Source organism: Cupressus sempervirens, chromosome 8, assembly GCF_028749045.1.
Source record: "Cupressus sempervirens isolate cs-2001-9-10 chromosome 8, ASM2874904v1, whole genome shotgun sequence".
Classification (NCBI taxonomy): Eukaryota; Viridiplantae; Streptophyta; class Pinopsida; order Cupressales; family Cupressaceae; genus Cupressus; species Cupressus sempervirens.
The window spans coordinates 427,933,423-427,951,470 of record NC_143125.1 but is presented as its reverse complement, the minus strand read 5'-3'; the positions used below and the strand labels follow the sequence as shown (position 1 = coordinate 427,951,470).

Below are 18,048 nucleotides of genomic sequence, written 5' to 3'. Positions count from 1 at the left end.
TTCCTAACTTCCTACCACCTATCCTGAGGGTACATGAATACCATCACAGCAATATTTTCAGCTGTCTTATCTTACTTAAGCACCCCATTAAGAAAAATATGCCACAAAGCAATGTGAATGAAATACATGCCAACATGATACTGAATTTTGCCAAACAAATATTTCATTGATAGTATGCAAACAGATTTAAAATGCCATGTAAATGGCACATTACTAATTTGTGCAACTAAACACATGCAATTAACATCCATATGTCAATACAAAAGTAAGAATATCTTTATTTCATACACACACACAAGAGTACTCTCTCCATGTATTTTCCGAACTCCAACTTAAAATATGGCAACAGAATATAAGTTGGTTTTGATGCTAAACTCACCCATTTGGTTCCTTGTAGCCATCTTTAATGGTCGGTAATAGTAATGTAGCCCCCAGATTTTTGGCTATCACCACAGCATCTGCAATCTATCAGAGAAAGCAGGTTAGTAAAAAGGTTCAGGAATGAAGCTCCATATTTTCCTTGTTTTCTTCTTTCACTCAAATATACAAAAATGAGTTGGTGCCTTAATTTATGTAGCCCAGGGTAGATACCCATCAATTAGACTTTAGTAGTAGCATTCTTTATGATTTCAGATCCCCTGGATACGGGTTTTCAAAAAGTTAAAACTTGGTACAAGTTTCATTAAAAAAGGAATGAAAACATAGAACTAACTAGAAACACAAATTAAGATATGGAAGGTATTGTTCATAAATGGAAATTGGATATGGAGAAAAAATCTCTATGAGATAACACTGTAAACTTACCAGTCTCAAAGAAATCCACAAATATATATTAAATGGTAAACCACAAAAAGTAGATAAACTACAATAGGAGATATTCAAGATTTTTAGGAAGTAAGCAAATGTCTTGTGTTAGGAACAATGAACACACAGAATCTTCCAGCGAGACGAGAATTCCATACTATCAAACTAAAACCCTGGTAGGACTAGCAACTTAACACTAACAGTGCAAATAGGGGGGAAAAGGTATTTTGAAAAGGAATAAAGAAACACAGTTCCTTAAAAATAAACAAAAGATGCTTATAAAGATTTAATTTACTTATTAGATACCATGAAAATTAAAACTCGGATGAGGCAGTTCTGCTTTATAAAGAGGAATTCTCAGCAATAGAAAGTTGTTAATAGTCAACCCTAAAGATCAGTAATGAGACCTTAAAAACAGCTATCTGTGGCATAAGTGCAAGTTCAAGCTACTACCCATTCCAGGTTGATCCTCAGCCCAGCGGAAACAAAAAAAAAACTGAAAATAAGGAAGGAAACTTAAACCAGTGTCAAGGTCATTCCCCTGCCTTGACCTATGTTCATGATCTAAGGATGTGCTAAGGCATCAAACAGCACCTCAAGGGATTGTAAAAACAATACACAAAAAACATTCCACTCACACAAACTCGAGAATGCATTGGATTAGGTGATGAGTAAGAGATGGATTTAATTGATTAGGACTACAAAAATGTTTAGGTGTTTATAACTGCACTTCCAATGCCTATCTACATGAATCTTCTACTGATTATGGGCACCCTAAATCATGACAATGGATCAAGAATACAGCACAACCATAGTATCATGATTTATGGCTCATTCACGGACAACAATTTAATCTAGTCAATCATGATACATTTTGTCAACATGATTACCGGCACATTCCAAGACAACAACTTAATGAAGTCTATCATGATAACACGGTCAAGCTATTGCTAAGATCATCACCTTACAATAACAACCTCACACATATATCAAATGAAAGATCGTCACCTTTCATGACATAAATTACAACATCATCATGTAGTAGCTCGCATATATCCACCATGAACCAAGTCAGAGGGTGGATCCACCATTGTTGTTCCTAGAGGGTGGAACAAGGGTTTTCACCTTAAAATTCTCTATCACAGAGGAAAGTACATTACAAAGAATTTCACTTTGAACTTCTCCCTCATAGAGAAGAGATCATTAACAAGGGATCTCACCTCAAATTTCTCCCTCCAAACAACAATCCTGGGAAGTCAGGTCCTCTAATTACTCTCTTGGAGGCTCTCTTCGCCCAAGGATACCTATTGGACTCCCTTTGAATCTGATATCAATCTTTTGACTTTCTAATGACAAGTCATTACTTCCTCATGATGTATATAGGGGTGGGCCCATCAAAATCATGCAGTCACACAAATGTATTTTAGACTCCCTCTAAATATCAATCTTCCTACATTGCCTTTGAAGAAGTGTCAGACTCCCTCTTAATGTAGAAGAATACTCATAGTCTCAATCATCAAAGATATTTGCTTCAAGAGCCTTACTTTATCTAGCCTTATCAATACTTCTTTAGAGCTACTGTCAAAAGATTGAGTCTACACAATATTTGGTAGCATGTGTAAAGTACCAACCTTCTTTTTCTGCAAGAACATCCTTAGACATTAAGGGAAAGTCAAGGGAAATAACTCTTTTAGTATGTATAGAATTATAAATAGGAGAGAGACTACAATGAGTAGATAAATGTAAAATATAAGAATGCTTATTTACACATGAGGGTCCATAGACATTTGAGAGTGGAACATCTCCTTTCTAAGTGGGAATGAAACATTTGTTATTATTCCCCCTACAATGTCAATTCCCACTTGTTCCATTGTTTAGAATTTCCATTCACTTATTCATCTTCCCTTTACTTCTATTTGATGGTATTACATATGGACTTGTAAATTCATCTAATATTATTTTTACATGACATAATTGTTGGCTGTCCAACTCTATTGCTGATGTCTACCTGCCAAAGAGTAAGCTGATGAGTTGAGTTGACTTGTGTCTATTCAGGTTGATGCTAACCGCATGAGTCGTTTCTAATTTGCTGCACATTTTTCTCAAATAAGGTGAATCCAATATGTCACCCAATGATGGATATCATGAAAGTAACATAACTGGTTCAGATATTACTTGCAACCATATATGCTCACTGGCATACTCATAGTCTCAATCATCGAAGATATTTGCTTCAAGAGCCTTACTTTATCCAGCCTTATCACTACTTCTTTAGAGCTACTATCAATAGATTGAGCCTGCACAATATTTGGTAGCATGTGTAAAGTACCAACCTTCTTTTCCTGCAAGAACATCCTTAGACATAAATGAAAAAATCGAGGGAAATAACTCTTTTAGTATGTATAGAATTACAAATAGGAGAGAGACTACAATGAGTAGATAAATGTAAAATATAAAAATGCTTATCCGCACATGAGGGTCCATAGACATTTGAGAGTGGAACATCGCCTTTCTAAGTGGGAATGAAACATTTGTTATTATTCCCCCCACAATGTAAATTCTAGTGTAACCCAACTACGCGCACCCGAGTCAAAAACCCGAAGCACCCGGTGCGGGTGTATCATGCACCCGAGTACCCCCATGGCCGAAATTGCGCTGCCACACCTCGGCTACACTAGTCAAGCACCCGGGTGGTTCGCGGGTGCTTGGGTGCGGGGTTTCTCCTCAGGTCCTTGCAGGGTGCTTCCAAGGTACTCTAAGGGTGCTCGCGGGGTGCGGCCAGCTAAATGGCCCAAAAATTCTTTTTTAAAATATTTTTTTCTTTTCTTTTTCAATTTGTTTTTTATGCATGCTTAGAGAGTATTTGGGATGATTCTATTCTCATTATTGACATTTTGTCATTTTGTTGATTGTACTCACTTTGATATGGCTACGATACATTATTTCATTTCACTGTTTCATGCTACTCGGATCATTGTCATCATGAGCATCTTTGATCTTTATGATATATCATATATGATATTCATATTTGAACAATAAATTTTGAATCTTGCATCTTGAACTAGGTTAATTTGTTAAATGGTCATTGGTAATGGTTATGAAGTTTCAAGTTTCAAGTTTCAATTATGATTTGTGAATCGCATTTCAATTTTCTCTATTCAACTATATTTGGTATGTTATTTAATATATTGAAGTATCATTTCATAATTAGCATTTTCAATTATATATATTATATATATACACTATGCAACCACCTCCCCCTCCTCACCCCGCCGTCTCCCCACCTTCCCCAAATTGAGGCCATTTTTTTCCCGCACCCGAAACTTGTCCCAACATCCCCCCACACCCCCGTGCCAGGGTAACACTGGTAAATTCCCACTTATTCCATTGTTTAGAATTTCAATTCACTTACTCATCTTCCCTTTACTTCTATTCGATGGTATTCCATATGGATTTGTAAATTCATCTAATATTATTTTTACTTGACGTAATTGTTGGCTGTCCAACTCTATTGCTGATGTCTACCTGCCAAAGAGTAAGCTGATGAGTTGAGTTGACTTGTGTCTATTCAGGTTGATGCTAACCGTATGACTCATTTCTGATTTGCTGCACATTTTTCTCAAATAAGGTGAATCCAATATGTCACCCAATGATGGATATCATGAACGTAACATAACTGGTTCAGAAATTAGTTGCAACCATATACGCTCACTGGCATACTCTTTGCCAAAGTCTTCAAACATTGCAAATGGTTTACACATTCTTTAAGCTCATTACATGTGAAGGTTATGTAATTTCAAGGTCACAGAAGTATAAGTTGATGGCCATCTCCATAGCTGTAGTTGGAATAGGCCTGAAAACATGCCAAGACACTAAGATTGAGATTTCCTCCTCTCCATTTGTTGTAAACATTGAAGATAGATTTGCACTAAAATCAGACAACACGGTCGCTTTCTCAAGTAGCTCCACCATTACCAATTTCGGCAATAAGCTTTCCTCACGACCATAGATTTTGGAGCTGAGATTACTCCAGTCAGACTTGAATTTCCAGAGATTGAATTTCTTACCAAGAGGTCAAATGAGATTCATCTTGTGTCCTCCAGCCCTCCACAAGTATATTCATTTTCAGCTCAAGTAACTGCAAGAGGATTTTATCTCCTTTAATGTGCAGAAGCCACAGGAAAACATGACTTCAAATCTGTCTTCATTGAAATATTAGGCCATAGGCACAAGTTCTAATGCAAGAATGGATACACTAGCAATTCTTTGTCAATGGAAATCATCTTCACACAGAAATTGTATTTGGTGGATCAGGGAATGTAGTTCACGGCAGGAATAAGTTCATGTATTATCAAGAAAGCACCCCCATCATGTAATGACCCCATTCAGGGATCACTTAATTTATCTTCCTTCTGAAGTCAAATTTGTCACCATCTTCTCTCTATCAATATGCTTGGGTGGAAATGTTTCATATATTGTTAAATGTTTGTATCGAATATGACTGATGTATGACTATATGTATAACATTTTTCCAAGTAATCGATATTATGCCCACGAGAAATTCTTTTCCCTCTCTCTAATGCTATTCTCCGTAGTTTTTCTATTCCCTGATAAAGTTGATTGTATGTTGATGATCTTTGATTCAATGGGTATAGTTATCAGTAGTATAATTGCTTGATATAATTTCCTTGGGACTATGATGTTTATCAAATTCCCTTAGTAAATTGCTTCAGTGTTTAATTATCCTCCCTTGTGTACGATTGCTCCTTCTCTGAAACTTAATTCTTTAAAATGTGTAGATAGCGATCGCAATTCAAACTGTTATCACTGTTGATGTCCAAATGATATTTTGTATTGAATATTGCAAACAATTGGATTCTCTCTCTCTATGTCGTAACTATCCTCCTATGTAGATGATTATCATTCTCCCAAAATGAACTTCTGTGATTTCATTTCATAATGCGGTGAGGGTGTAGTATCTTGTTCTTTCTCCAATCATGGGTGCTCTATCATATACTGCAAGTTGCATAGAGTCCCCAAAGTGTATGATTATATGATGTTCGATGTTACATCCCAAATTTTGACCTGATTTGAAATATAGCTGTTGAGGTTCACATGAAGTCAATTGGCAGGTTAATTTGTTATAATCTAGCGAAATGGTAAGATAGTTAATCGTTATGATTTCAAGTGAAGATAACATGTTAGTTGATCATTAATCATGAATTCATGGAATTGAGAAGATGGTTAACCGTTATGATTAATTATGATCAAATAATTCATTATGATAATATAATTTAACGGCAGGGAATTTCCTTGCAGAAAACATATCGAAGGGGGTGGAAGCATTGTCAGAAAAGAATTAGGCAGGAGCATCACCATCACTGGGTAGATGGGTAGAGGATCTAGCGACTTGAAATAGGATACATCTATGGAACCACATGAGTTATTTAAATAATTAATTTAATTAATATAATTGAGTTAAAATATAAAACATATCTCAAAGGATTTTAATTTATCTTTCATCATATTATTTTAATAAACATTTATAAATGTGCATATATAAAAATGATTTGGCACCATTATAATTTAATAATTATAAAGTGATGTTACACGTACATTTAAGATTATAATAATGTTCGAATTATAATAACATTTGAATTATTATAATTTTCGAATTATAATCTTCCAATTCTATTCTTTATTTTTAATATTTTTGCTTTTAATCGATTAACACTTGGCATAATTAACTGATTCTATATTTGGCAATTCGAATTGTCTTAATCTTTCCAACTTCTCTTCCAACCTCTTTATTTTCTTTTCCCTCTTTATTTTTCTCCTTTTTCAATTCGAATTTATGTTGTATTCGAAGAGTCTTCTTGAAAACTGAAGGTAGCCGAAGAACCAAGCCAACCATTTAATAGAATCTCATTGATCATATTTGAAATAACTTTTTTCTCTCTGCATTTTGGTGACCCTTCTATTCATTTGCTAATGATTTTGAGCAATGTCGAGAGTTTTTTGAGATTAATATCGGCCTCATAAGCTTGCCCTTCCGTTTCTTCTCACTCTCACGTCATTATCCATCCGCGAATCAGAGTAAGGGAAGTGCGGAGTTCATTATTTCTAGCCACAGGAGGAAGGAACAATCTGTTACAAGCCACGTGATTCTTGCTAAGTCCAATCTGATGCTTGTTTGATCTTTCTTTACTTTCTTTTCTCATTGTTATACCAGAAGTTAGTGCTTTGCTTTGTACGTTTATTTTTAATGATAGTTCATGAAAGTACAATGCTAATTTTATTGTCCCATGTCTTTTACATATGAGTGCATCAGTTTTTGGTATTGTCATGCTACTAGGGTTGTTTGGACGATTTCTAAAGCCAGGTAAAGCATTGTGTAGAGCTGAATTCATGAAAGTCACTCTGTCAACTCCATTACAGTGTTTGCTCTTCACATATATTTAGCTCTAAACCTTTGAAACATTTACATTTCCTCATGTTTCAATTTCAATTCACTTTGCATTTGTAGCAATGAGGTCTTTCTTTGAAAGCAATTGGCGAAAAGTGTATTTGCAAATTGTGTACATCAAAATAATCTGTTGCTATTACAAAAACATGCTATCCATAGATTTTTTGTCAGATTATAGTATTAGCTTATTGGCATATTCCATTTATTATCATACTCGTGTATATTGGCTTCTAGAATATTGATGCTTGTATTTTTTTGGGTTAACATGATGTGACAAAGACATTAAATTTAACTGTTCCAATATTTGTGAAGAACGAGGAAAATTGGTTTAGCACTTATTGGGTAAAAAAAAATTAACTTAAATGAATTACATGAATCAACTTTAATGCATGTATTATCACAATTTTTCCAAACATATTCAGAGTACTTGAAACACCGGCAAAGAAGCCATGGAAGGTGAAGAGGTGTAAAATAAATAGAATGATCATAATCTTTCAAGCACCTAAGATTCAAGAATGCCATGAAATGGTGAAAAGGTGGAGTTAATTTGCAACAACGTGGAAGAGAAATCAGTTATGATTAAATTAATTAATTAAACATTCAATTTTGAAATCTTTGAAGAACATAATTATGTAGTCATAGATTGTGAAATGTTGGAGAAATGTAATCTTCCTGAATATTTGACAGAGTTGTTTACTCTGGGATTTCGAACACTTGAGGCTCACCCACCTGTAAAGCCAAGGAAAAGGGTGGAGAGGTGAGAGAAAGAAATCTACAATAACAAAAAAACTGAATCAGTTAAGGCATACAATGTTTATCTTTTTAAATTAATTAATAGCTCATGCATGATTTCGTTAAATGTAATTCTTGCTATCAAGTCGAGAAATGTGTCTAAATACCAGGATGCTCAGCCGATGACAAGATGACCTCTGTCTATTCCGAGTAGGGAGGGCCTTTCTCGTTAGAGATTGTGTGGGGATAAGATTTGGTCCAAGGTTGGGTGGCTAAGCCCCTAACAATGTTCACCTCTCCATAAGTTACTAGACATGCAACGGGCAAAGATAAGTCATACATTCAATTCGTTGTCGGAAACAGGTATTATCACTTTTATGATTAATATGCAAGAAGGTAAGATTAATTGAGTTATTTCATCGTTACACCTAGATGCAAGAGATAGATTTATGGATTTTTTTCATTTATATGAATATCGAATATAAGTATATTTTCTAATCATGAGTTACTGTCACAGTTAAGTAATCGGAAGGAAAGGAATCTGAAATTGATTGAGGATAACTGGAACCCTAAATGATACAGCGGTATTGGAGGCCCTATTTGAATCCATCGTATCGGAAGCCCTATTGAATCAATGGTATCGGAAGCCCTAATTGAATTTGTGGTATCGGAAGCCCTAAAAGATTCCAATCTTAATCGATGCCCTTATGATTACAATGGTAAGTGATGCCCTAATTTTATATAGTGGTATTTAATGATAATCGTTATTTGATTTTGATTTAACAATGTTGGATAGAAATCGTTTTGTGATATTGTTATAAAGGTATTTGTGGACTAACCCAGGTGGTTGGAGAAGCATTCCTACATTGATTAATCGATTCAAATTCCAAGGTACATGGATATTATTTTCTATATTAAATTCCTTGATGGTGTTTTAAGTTCTTAGTTAAGAAATTTTGTCCAATTGATTTTAACGGTAAATCTTATTCACATGAACATGAATGATATAATTGTCTTCCTATGAAAATGAAGCTATAACTATATTTCTTTGAGTATGTTAGTTGTTAATTGTTAATTAAGACCCGAGAAGAAGTGTATGTTACATTCGATGACTAACCTCTAACAGCTTTTCCTTCTGATGTAATTGGATGACCTCCTTCCACATTCTTTGGTATTATGTTACCATACTTTTCAATGTTGAATATTCCATATCTTTTATTCCAAATATCTACCCTTTCCTCATTCTGTTTGTCTCAATAACTTCCTTTGATATTGAACTAGTCGCATATGCATTACCAAAGCATCAACCAATGCTCCTAATAGACTCCTTATGCGATGACCCGTATAGTTGCCGGTGCATGAGTATCGTAACAACTTATCATAGCCATTATGTAGGTTTGGAATTTGCAATGATATCCATTTTTTACCATGTGATGACATGACCAAGTCCCACCAAATATATTACGGTCTAACTTTACAACCTGTCTAGTTGATTGCTGGTCATAGGGGTTTATACCATTATGGTTTACTAGATTGTCTGATATGTGTGCCATGGAGGAATGAGACTTCTCTAACTGTCTTTCTATATCCATTCTTTGCATTCTCTTTTGTGCTTGTTGTACGAAACTCGCTAGGTAATGCATCCTCTTAATGAGTATGTCACTGACTTCTCATTTTGCCTCTCAAGAGATTAATATTCGAATCGTATCGCATTCCATTGATTCACAGTTCATTCTGAGTCGATGTCTTCTCTCCTTCATTATTCTTTTTCCTAGAGCATTCGATGAGCCTCCCTTCTCCATCAATGAATAGTTATTAACATGATATTGATGTACGAATATGTCTTCCATATTGATTATTGATCAAGAGCTCCAATGTGCATCAGGATTTGCAAGGTTAATACTATTTGCAGCCTTTCTCTGATACCATACTAAGTAACAAGGATTGCTTTTGCAAATGTAATAACACTACCATAATTGATTGGTGTTTTCCAAATGCAGATATGAACGACTTATAAATATGAGGAGACATGTCTCATGAAGAGACATGTCACTATGGTTAATCATCATTAGATAATATATTAACAATAATATATATAACCATACCTATATATATAATATAATATATAAGTATATATATTTGTCTAAATGATGATTTCCCAATAATCATATAACAATTATCTTCAGGTCAATTCAATCCAACTTAAGCTACAATCTTAACACAAAATAGAAAACTTAGTACTTCGACCTCTAACAATGTAGAAGGAAGTTGAATTCACGGAAAATTAATATACCAATTTTCTGGCTAACAACAAACCGAAAGAAGGCTCAAACAGTTCCTACACTAATTCCTCACGGTGCTACATGTCTGCCAGGGAAGACTCCTCAAGCCACCAAGCTCAACTCATCCTCAATGTATAGTTTCACACTAAGTTACCCTTTTGGATTCGGATTAGTGGGTTCGAGGCAATTTTTTTTTTCCCATTTGGGTTCCTGGATGAGTTCATGAGAGTGTGTGTGTGTGTGTGTGCGTTTGCGTGTGTGCGTGCGTGTGCGTGCGTGTGCGTGCGTGTGTGCGTGTGCGTGCGTGCGTGTGTGCGTGTGCGTGCGTGTGTGTGTGCGTGCGTGCGTGCGTGTGTGTGTGCGTGTGCGTGTGTGTGTGTGCGTGTGTGCGTGTGCGCGTGTGCACGTGTGCGTGTGCGTGTGTGTGCATGTGTGTGCGTGTGTGCGTGTGCGTGTGCATGCGTGTGTGTGCGTGCGTGTGCGTGTGTGTGTGTGCGTGTGTGTGTGTGTGTGCGTGCGTGTGTGTGTGCGCGCGTGTGTGTGTGTGTGTGTGCATTATATATACAAAAAGATAAGAGAAACATGCATAATTGCAAAACTTAAGTCATTTCATAGTATGAATATATGTTGATTGATCATTGATCAATGCCAAATGTCAAAGATAAACATTAAATACCTGCACACCAAAATGAGAGAGCAAATGTTTTCTATTAGGCTCATTTTAGGGTTACATTAAAAAATATTAAAAACATTAATTTGCTGCGGGTCCTCCTGGGTTCTCTCAGATTCGTTCCAGCAAGGAACCTACCCGAACCCACAGCAAACCCAGACGTTAATCCAAACTCACACGAACACGGACCCAAACCCAGGCTACAGGGTGCGAAGCCGGTAACAAAGGTTTCACTAGGATAAAGTAATGCCACAACTAAGTATGGCACCTCACGTTCCTTAACCAAGAAGACAGCCATGTCCCATCACAGAGTTATTTGTGCAAACAATAGGAATAATCCCACACCTAGCAAACACACCTTACAATACTTCTTCACACCATGTCACCTATCTCTATTGGCCAAAAATGAAATAGCAAGGCACTACATCCAAGTTTGTGAGAACCATCACCGTTCACTATTCCAAAACTCATGCCTCACTACTACAATGATATTCCCCATATAGAAGAAAGTATCATGCCTACCAAGAAAGAGGATGCCTATTGCCCAAATTTACAGCAGCAGAAGTCCAGCATTGGATGTCAGACTCCAATCTCTGGCATCCAGAACTCTATCTATAATCCTTGCATGTTTCAAACAAATTGTCTTGCTTGTAGGACTTCACATTTTGTACTTTCAATCAATTGTTTCAAGCATTAAATCTGAGTGGCTTCACCTGCAACTAGCTAGGATAGATCTTCCACCACCGAAACTGATTTGTCATAGGGTTTCCATCCTAGGGTTTGGCTCCACAAGAAGCTCTCCCAATTCACAAAAACAAAACAAGCATGCACAAATAAGCATCTAATTCCACTTTTCTATTCCCCTTTAGAACTTACCTGAAAGCCTTTTCGACTTCCCACTTGGAATATTTCATTAAAGCTCAATAATAAAAATATCTTCGAATATTTCTTTTGTTTTTCACTTTAATTGCTTCATTAAATTAATTAAAATGAAGTGTCTGTAAAATGTTACTTTATTGGAGAACCTTATATAATTCATTTATTTGTTCCTCTATAATTCAATATTAACCCACGGGAATAAAATAGGCTAAATGGTTAACTATGGCTACTCCTCAAAAAGGGACATTACAATTGATAAAAGTGAAGAAATCAGAATGCACTTGCTAATAGACAAACAATGAGTTGGATATCATTCAGCAGTCACAAGTTAAGTAGAAACTATAAATCCTGAACTTAACAGTATCAGATTATGAACATTTTATGAGTCTTAAGTCGAATCTGGGACAATTTTATATTGTCCGTTACTGTAACAAACATAATGCAAAATGATAACCTAAAAACTTACTTTGTGTGACTTATTACTTTGAGTGACTTACACAGAATGAAAACAACCTGACATTTGAATGCTTATCTTCTGCGAGAAAAAATAAGACTAGTTTAACTTTACTATGATAGCCAATATTATTCACCATGTAAATGTAATCTGCAACTTTTGTTATAATATTTGTATGTTTTTTATGCATCATGAATTGTTTCTAGCTGCATTTGAAAGTCTCTAAATTGCCAGTCAAAAATTTCATCCCAAATAATACTTTAAGCAAAAGTACACTCCACAAAACACAATATGTCTGCAGTTCGTTGAACAATACAGGGTTTTTTCAAACAATAGTATTCTCTTTAATATAATCATAAACATAAAGCAGTCAAATCATGTATCTGTGGTGTCAAAGGAATATAGATTTTCTTTTGAATGAAACTCAACAAGCCAATTCTGGTTGTTTCTAGATGAATGGAAACATTATAGACCATACAAGTTGCTGCTGTTATATTTTGACACGAATAGGAAGACAACTTCTGCTTTCATTTCTCAATGTTAATATTTTCAATTAACTTGAGAAATTGAGTCAGCATCCTTGAGTCTTGGAATTTTATAATTCATCAATTAGCATGAAAAATTTACAAATGGGGTTGCAAGCAGAGTGGGTTTATCCATGGAGGGAACTCTGTAGTTAAGCGCACTCGAACTGGAATAGTACTGGGATGGGTGACCTCCCGGGAAATCCTGGTGCTTTACCTCTATGTGCATCACCTAGATCCAATGAGTGCTAAGTGTTTCATTTATTCTCATTAGAGATGGATTCATTTGTGAATCACTACTCATGATATATGGGTCAAGGAGTTTGACTCAAAACTACACAGTTAAATCCTGATAGCAATATCACAATTTGACTTGCTGTGGAAAATATCTCCTACTTATTAACTTACAAACATGTCAACAAGAAGCAGTGAGACTCCAAAAAGATCAAGCTTTTGAATTAAGCTACAATATTTCATAACATTAAAAAAAAAATTAAAAAACCAAATGTAATAGCAACATGAGAAGGGTTTTAAAACTGCTAAATATCACCCTGCATCCCAAAATCTGCCAGCATCCACAAACATTTGTGTAAAAGGCACTATTTACCTGCACTCGATGATAGTGAGCACCATTGGAAAGTGTGACTCCGATATATCCCCATGTTTTCCCCTTAAGGTCTGTCAGAAAAGTCAAATTAATCATTCCGAGGCAAATGCACAAATAGACAAATTTCAATCTAGCAACATCTGATATCAAACAAAAAGTTTAGAGAGGTCAAATTTCTTTGTCAAAAGTTTAATCAAATACACAGGAATTTCCTCATTGATGACAAACCTTAATAAAAGAATATGCTGAAAAAGGCATACAAAATCAATTTTGACTCAAGTAACACCTAGCTGCTTGCTCTTAAATGCCCACTTGCCTTGTATATTGGATCATATATTTCTAAAAAACCTAAAACTTTTATCCACTTTATTGTTTGTCGTGCCTTTAAGAAACAGTATGTGAGAACAAAGAAGTTCCTCATAGGCTATGAACATCTTAAGGAATCTTCTTTCCATTTCCTACTCCGTAGGCAGCATGCTATTCTACTTTCCTTATTATGTCTATGGATCACCAATTTATCACTAATGCTGTGGGAATAGATTTACCTCCTACCTCAGCCTCTCCTGGCAGATTTCTGAAAAGATATCCACTCTTTTGGCCCTTGAGCAAGATACACCTTTAAGTTCTCACAAGATCTTCCTCCAAAAAATATAGTTACAGTCTCCTCTCAACATTTATCCAGACTTGGCATCCAGAGAAAGCGTTTTACACCTCCACATCTAGAATATTAATAAGACCAGTTTCTAGAATTTAACTGCACCTCGTATTTTTATCTGAGCCTCTTATGGGTTAAAATAAAGATATATCACCGCGCTTTTGGTAGACAAGAAACTAAAAATGGTTGGTAATTTACTTGAGAACCTGGTAACCATAGTTTATATAGATAATCACAGGCTCATCTCAAGCTTTGGATGAAAATGTGTTAAAATGGGCATAAGAAAGCATCTGGCAACTGCAAATTTGGAATTCAAAAGGAAGATATGGCATCACAAGACAAAATATTTAAATGTTGTATTCAAATGCCACTGTTGTCACATGCCCATTCACATAATGTTTCATCATATCTCTTGAATCAAATTTCATTTTACCTCTATCAGAGAAAGCACTTGCGAAATTGGTATGTAAAGATGAAATTTATCGAGATATTTGAATTAAACGACAGTGAGTGAGAATATCCATCTGTGCAATATCAAATTAGAATGCATGGTGTAAAAGATATTGACTCATTGTTTAGGAAATTTATTTTATTAAATACAAATAACTCCACACTTGAGAATGTAAACCTAACTTGGCTTCACCCATGTTTTTGTAGTAAGAAGAAATATGACCACAATAGAGACATATGGTATGAAAGAATAGGAGTTAAAACATATAAATAGTTCCATGTGAATCTAGCTCCACCCAACAGAACTCACAATTCCACGACTTAGAAATATAATCATTTATACAAATTGCTGGCTAAAAAATTTGCCAGCAACTGAGACCACAACTTACAAAATTGTGATTTTAAGCAACATGTAGAGAGATTGCTCTCTCTTCTCAAAAATAGGGGTGGCTCCCTTCTTACCCGAGGTGGCTTCAATAGGAACTTAACTAAAATTACAAAAAAAGTTGGTTCTTTTAATCAACTCCTTTTCTTCAAGAATGATTTACAAACAACTCCAACTTTCCAACTTAATAAAAGGTGCCTATTGCTTTGATAATATTGGTGACTCGGTGGTTGATGTATAAAACACTCCTAAGACAGAAATTTACTATTTTATTTTGGTAGACTAAGAACAGGAACCCCAAGCCTCATGTGATTCATCTGAATTACTAAACAATTCGAACAACTAGTAAAGCACATCTCTTACTAATTATCCTTTAATAAAATACTTCAAATTGAAGCCCAAAGTCTTAAACTCTTAGTAGTTGCAGTCACTTTTTAATTATAGCAATTTATGTTGATTTTAGGAGGATCGCTTGCAGATGTATTAGGACTGCCTTCTTGGTATGTGTGTTCCAAGTGCAGTAATCTCTCTTTATATTGTGGATGAGATATGGATAGGCATATCCCTTCATGAGACATGTCCCTTTATTAATATTTATTTAATATAATAGTTTATTATTTAAGTACAGACACACACACACACACATCTCACATATATAATATATATAATTTCAGTTTAGTCTCATTAATTTATCCAACGAAAGCTACCAAACATTAACACTCCCTCTTAGCTAGGGAGGATAAACACATGACCATATATTATCTCAATTTAATATAAGAATATCTTTAATCAAAAGATATTCAACATTTTGATATCACATTTGATATCATGAGTATTGGCCTCCAAAATATCATGAGACATGTCCCTTTATTAATATTTATTTAATATAATAGTTTATTATTTAACCACACACACACACACACACACACATATCACACATATATAATATATATAATTTTAGTTTAGTCTCATAAATTTATCCAACTAAAGCTACCAAACATTAACACTCCCTCTTAGCTAGGGAGGATAAACACGGCCATATATTATCTCAATGTAATATAAGAATGTCTTTAATCAGAAGATATTCAACATTTTGATATCACATTTGATATCATGAGTATTGGCCTCCAAAATATCAACATATGATACTCACCAAATACTCTGAGTAACATTTTGATATCACATTTGATATCATGAGTATTGGCCCGCAAAATATCAACATATGATATTCACCAAATACTCTGAGTAATGGCCTATAGAATATCAACATATGATATTCTCCAAGTACTCAATAGGATTTGATATCACATCTGATATCATGAGTATTGGTCTCCAAAATATCAACACTTGATATTCACCAAGTACTCAATAAGGTTAGATATCACATTTGATATCATGAGTATAGGTCTCCAAAATATCAACTTAAGATATTCACCAAGTACTCAATAAGGTAATGGCCTGCTGAATATCAACATATGATATTCACCAATTACCTATTATATATCCATAAAAACAACTCATAGACCGTCAAGTGAATGAGATCTAACACTAAGTTGTTGATTTAAAAGATATAGTTCATCATAATCTGTTTCAACATTTACATAAAATCTATATCATGACTTAAGTTATTGTAAGATTGTCACCTTCCAATAGCTTATGCAAATACAAGTGATAATCATTTGAAAGTTGTTACTTCCTTGTGATGTATACAAGGGGTAGGCCCATTAAATCATGCAATCACACGCATGATACCAAAAGTTCACATGAAGTCAAAACTCTCTTTGATTCTGATATGATCAATATCTTCAAAGATCAACTAAAACGTATCCTCTATCTACTCCTTTGGATGGATATGTCAAACTCCCTTTGAATCTCTATCTCCATCTAAATCTGATATCAATCTTCCTTCTCTTGCAAAAGCATCCTCAGAAAAGTTCAAGGCAAATAGCTCTTATAATATAAAAATATTTTCAACATTTTATTTCCTTATAAATGCCACATATAAAATCTAAGGTGATTAATTTCACTTATATTTTATGGAAGTCTTATTCAAATAAGGAAGCATTACAAATGTAGTTATTAATTTACATAATAGAATAATAAATTATTCACCATAATGATAATAGAATTTACATAATATTGTTCTTTTCCTTAGGAATAATATGTATTGAAGTTTAGCATTAGTCAAAGTAATACTAAGTTTTTGAATCTGTTATGTTGTATGTATATATATATATACACACACACACGCGCGCATGATTATATGCATACGTATATATATATATATGGATATGTGTGTATACAAGTTACATGGTCATGATTCAGATCAGGCTTCTCTTACTACTGTTGCCGATTCATATCAGGTTGCTTCAATATTGATATTATAACATTTGTTATCTCTGATCAAGGATCGAGCTCCAAACTGTATTGCCATCGATATACATTAAGTGTTGTTCAAGTTAATATTGAACATGTCTTATCGGGCATGATTAGTTTGGATCATCGTTTGATTATAATGACTAACGGGTATGACCACATAGGGTCATGACCCTACGTAGAGCCATGCCCCCCGGGGACATGGCCCTTCACCTTGTATAAGTATTAACTCTCATCAGTGGACAAGGCAATATCAATACACAACATAGTTGCAGTCCCAGTATCGACAGACTAATATTGCAGATTGTTAAATACATTCACATCAGCACTCAGCATACTAGACAAAGAACATTGGAGCATTGAAGACCATCTGAAGGTACACACCTGTTGCACACAAACAATAAGAAGTAAGTAAAGTCTGATATAATCTGATATTCTTTCTATCAGAGATCCTGTAAACTAACATGGTATCAGAGCCATTCTGATAAGAAATTTTATTCAGAACTCGTATATATATAATTTCAGACTTTACCATTTTTTTGAATTTCATTTTCTTTCAAAATCAAAATGGTCAACCACGTAAGTTTAGAGGATAGATTGGAGGGGGCATCAAACTTTTCTTCATGGAAAATTCGTGTCATGATAGTTCTAAGAGAAATGAAATTAGAAGAGTATGTAGAATCAAATAAAACTATTCCGAAAAATGATCCAGACAAAACAACATGGAAAAGGCACAACAATAAAGCCTTGAAAATAATTATAGA

General features: G+C 34.7%; 1 protein-coding gene across 1 annotated transcript in view; it reads right to left on the bottom strand.

Moving 5' to 3' along the window:
- LOC149543058 (protein MANNAN SYNTHESIS-RELATED 1-like) overlaps positions 1-18,048 on the bottom strand; it is a 64,625-nt gene that overhangs the window by 32,587 nt on the left and 13,990 nt on the right. The window contains exons 3-4 of the mRNA XM_089797985.1: positions 13,419-13,489; positions 380-465 (exon numbers count right to left, since the gene is read on the bottom strand). Coding sequence (XP_089654111.1) covers positions 380-465; positions 13,419-13,489 — 157 coding nt within the window. The remainder of the gene's footprint in view (positions 1-379; positions 466-13,418; positions 13,490-18,048) is intronic.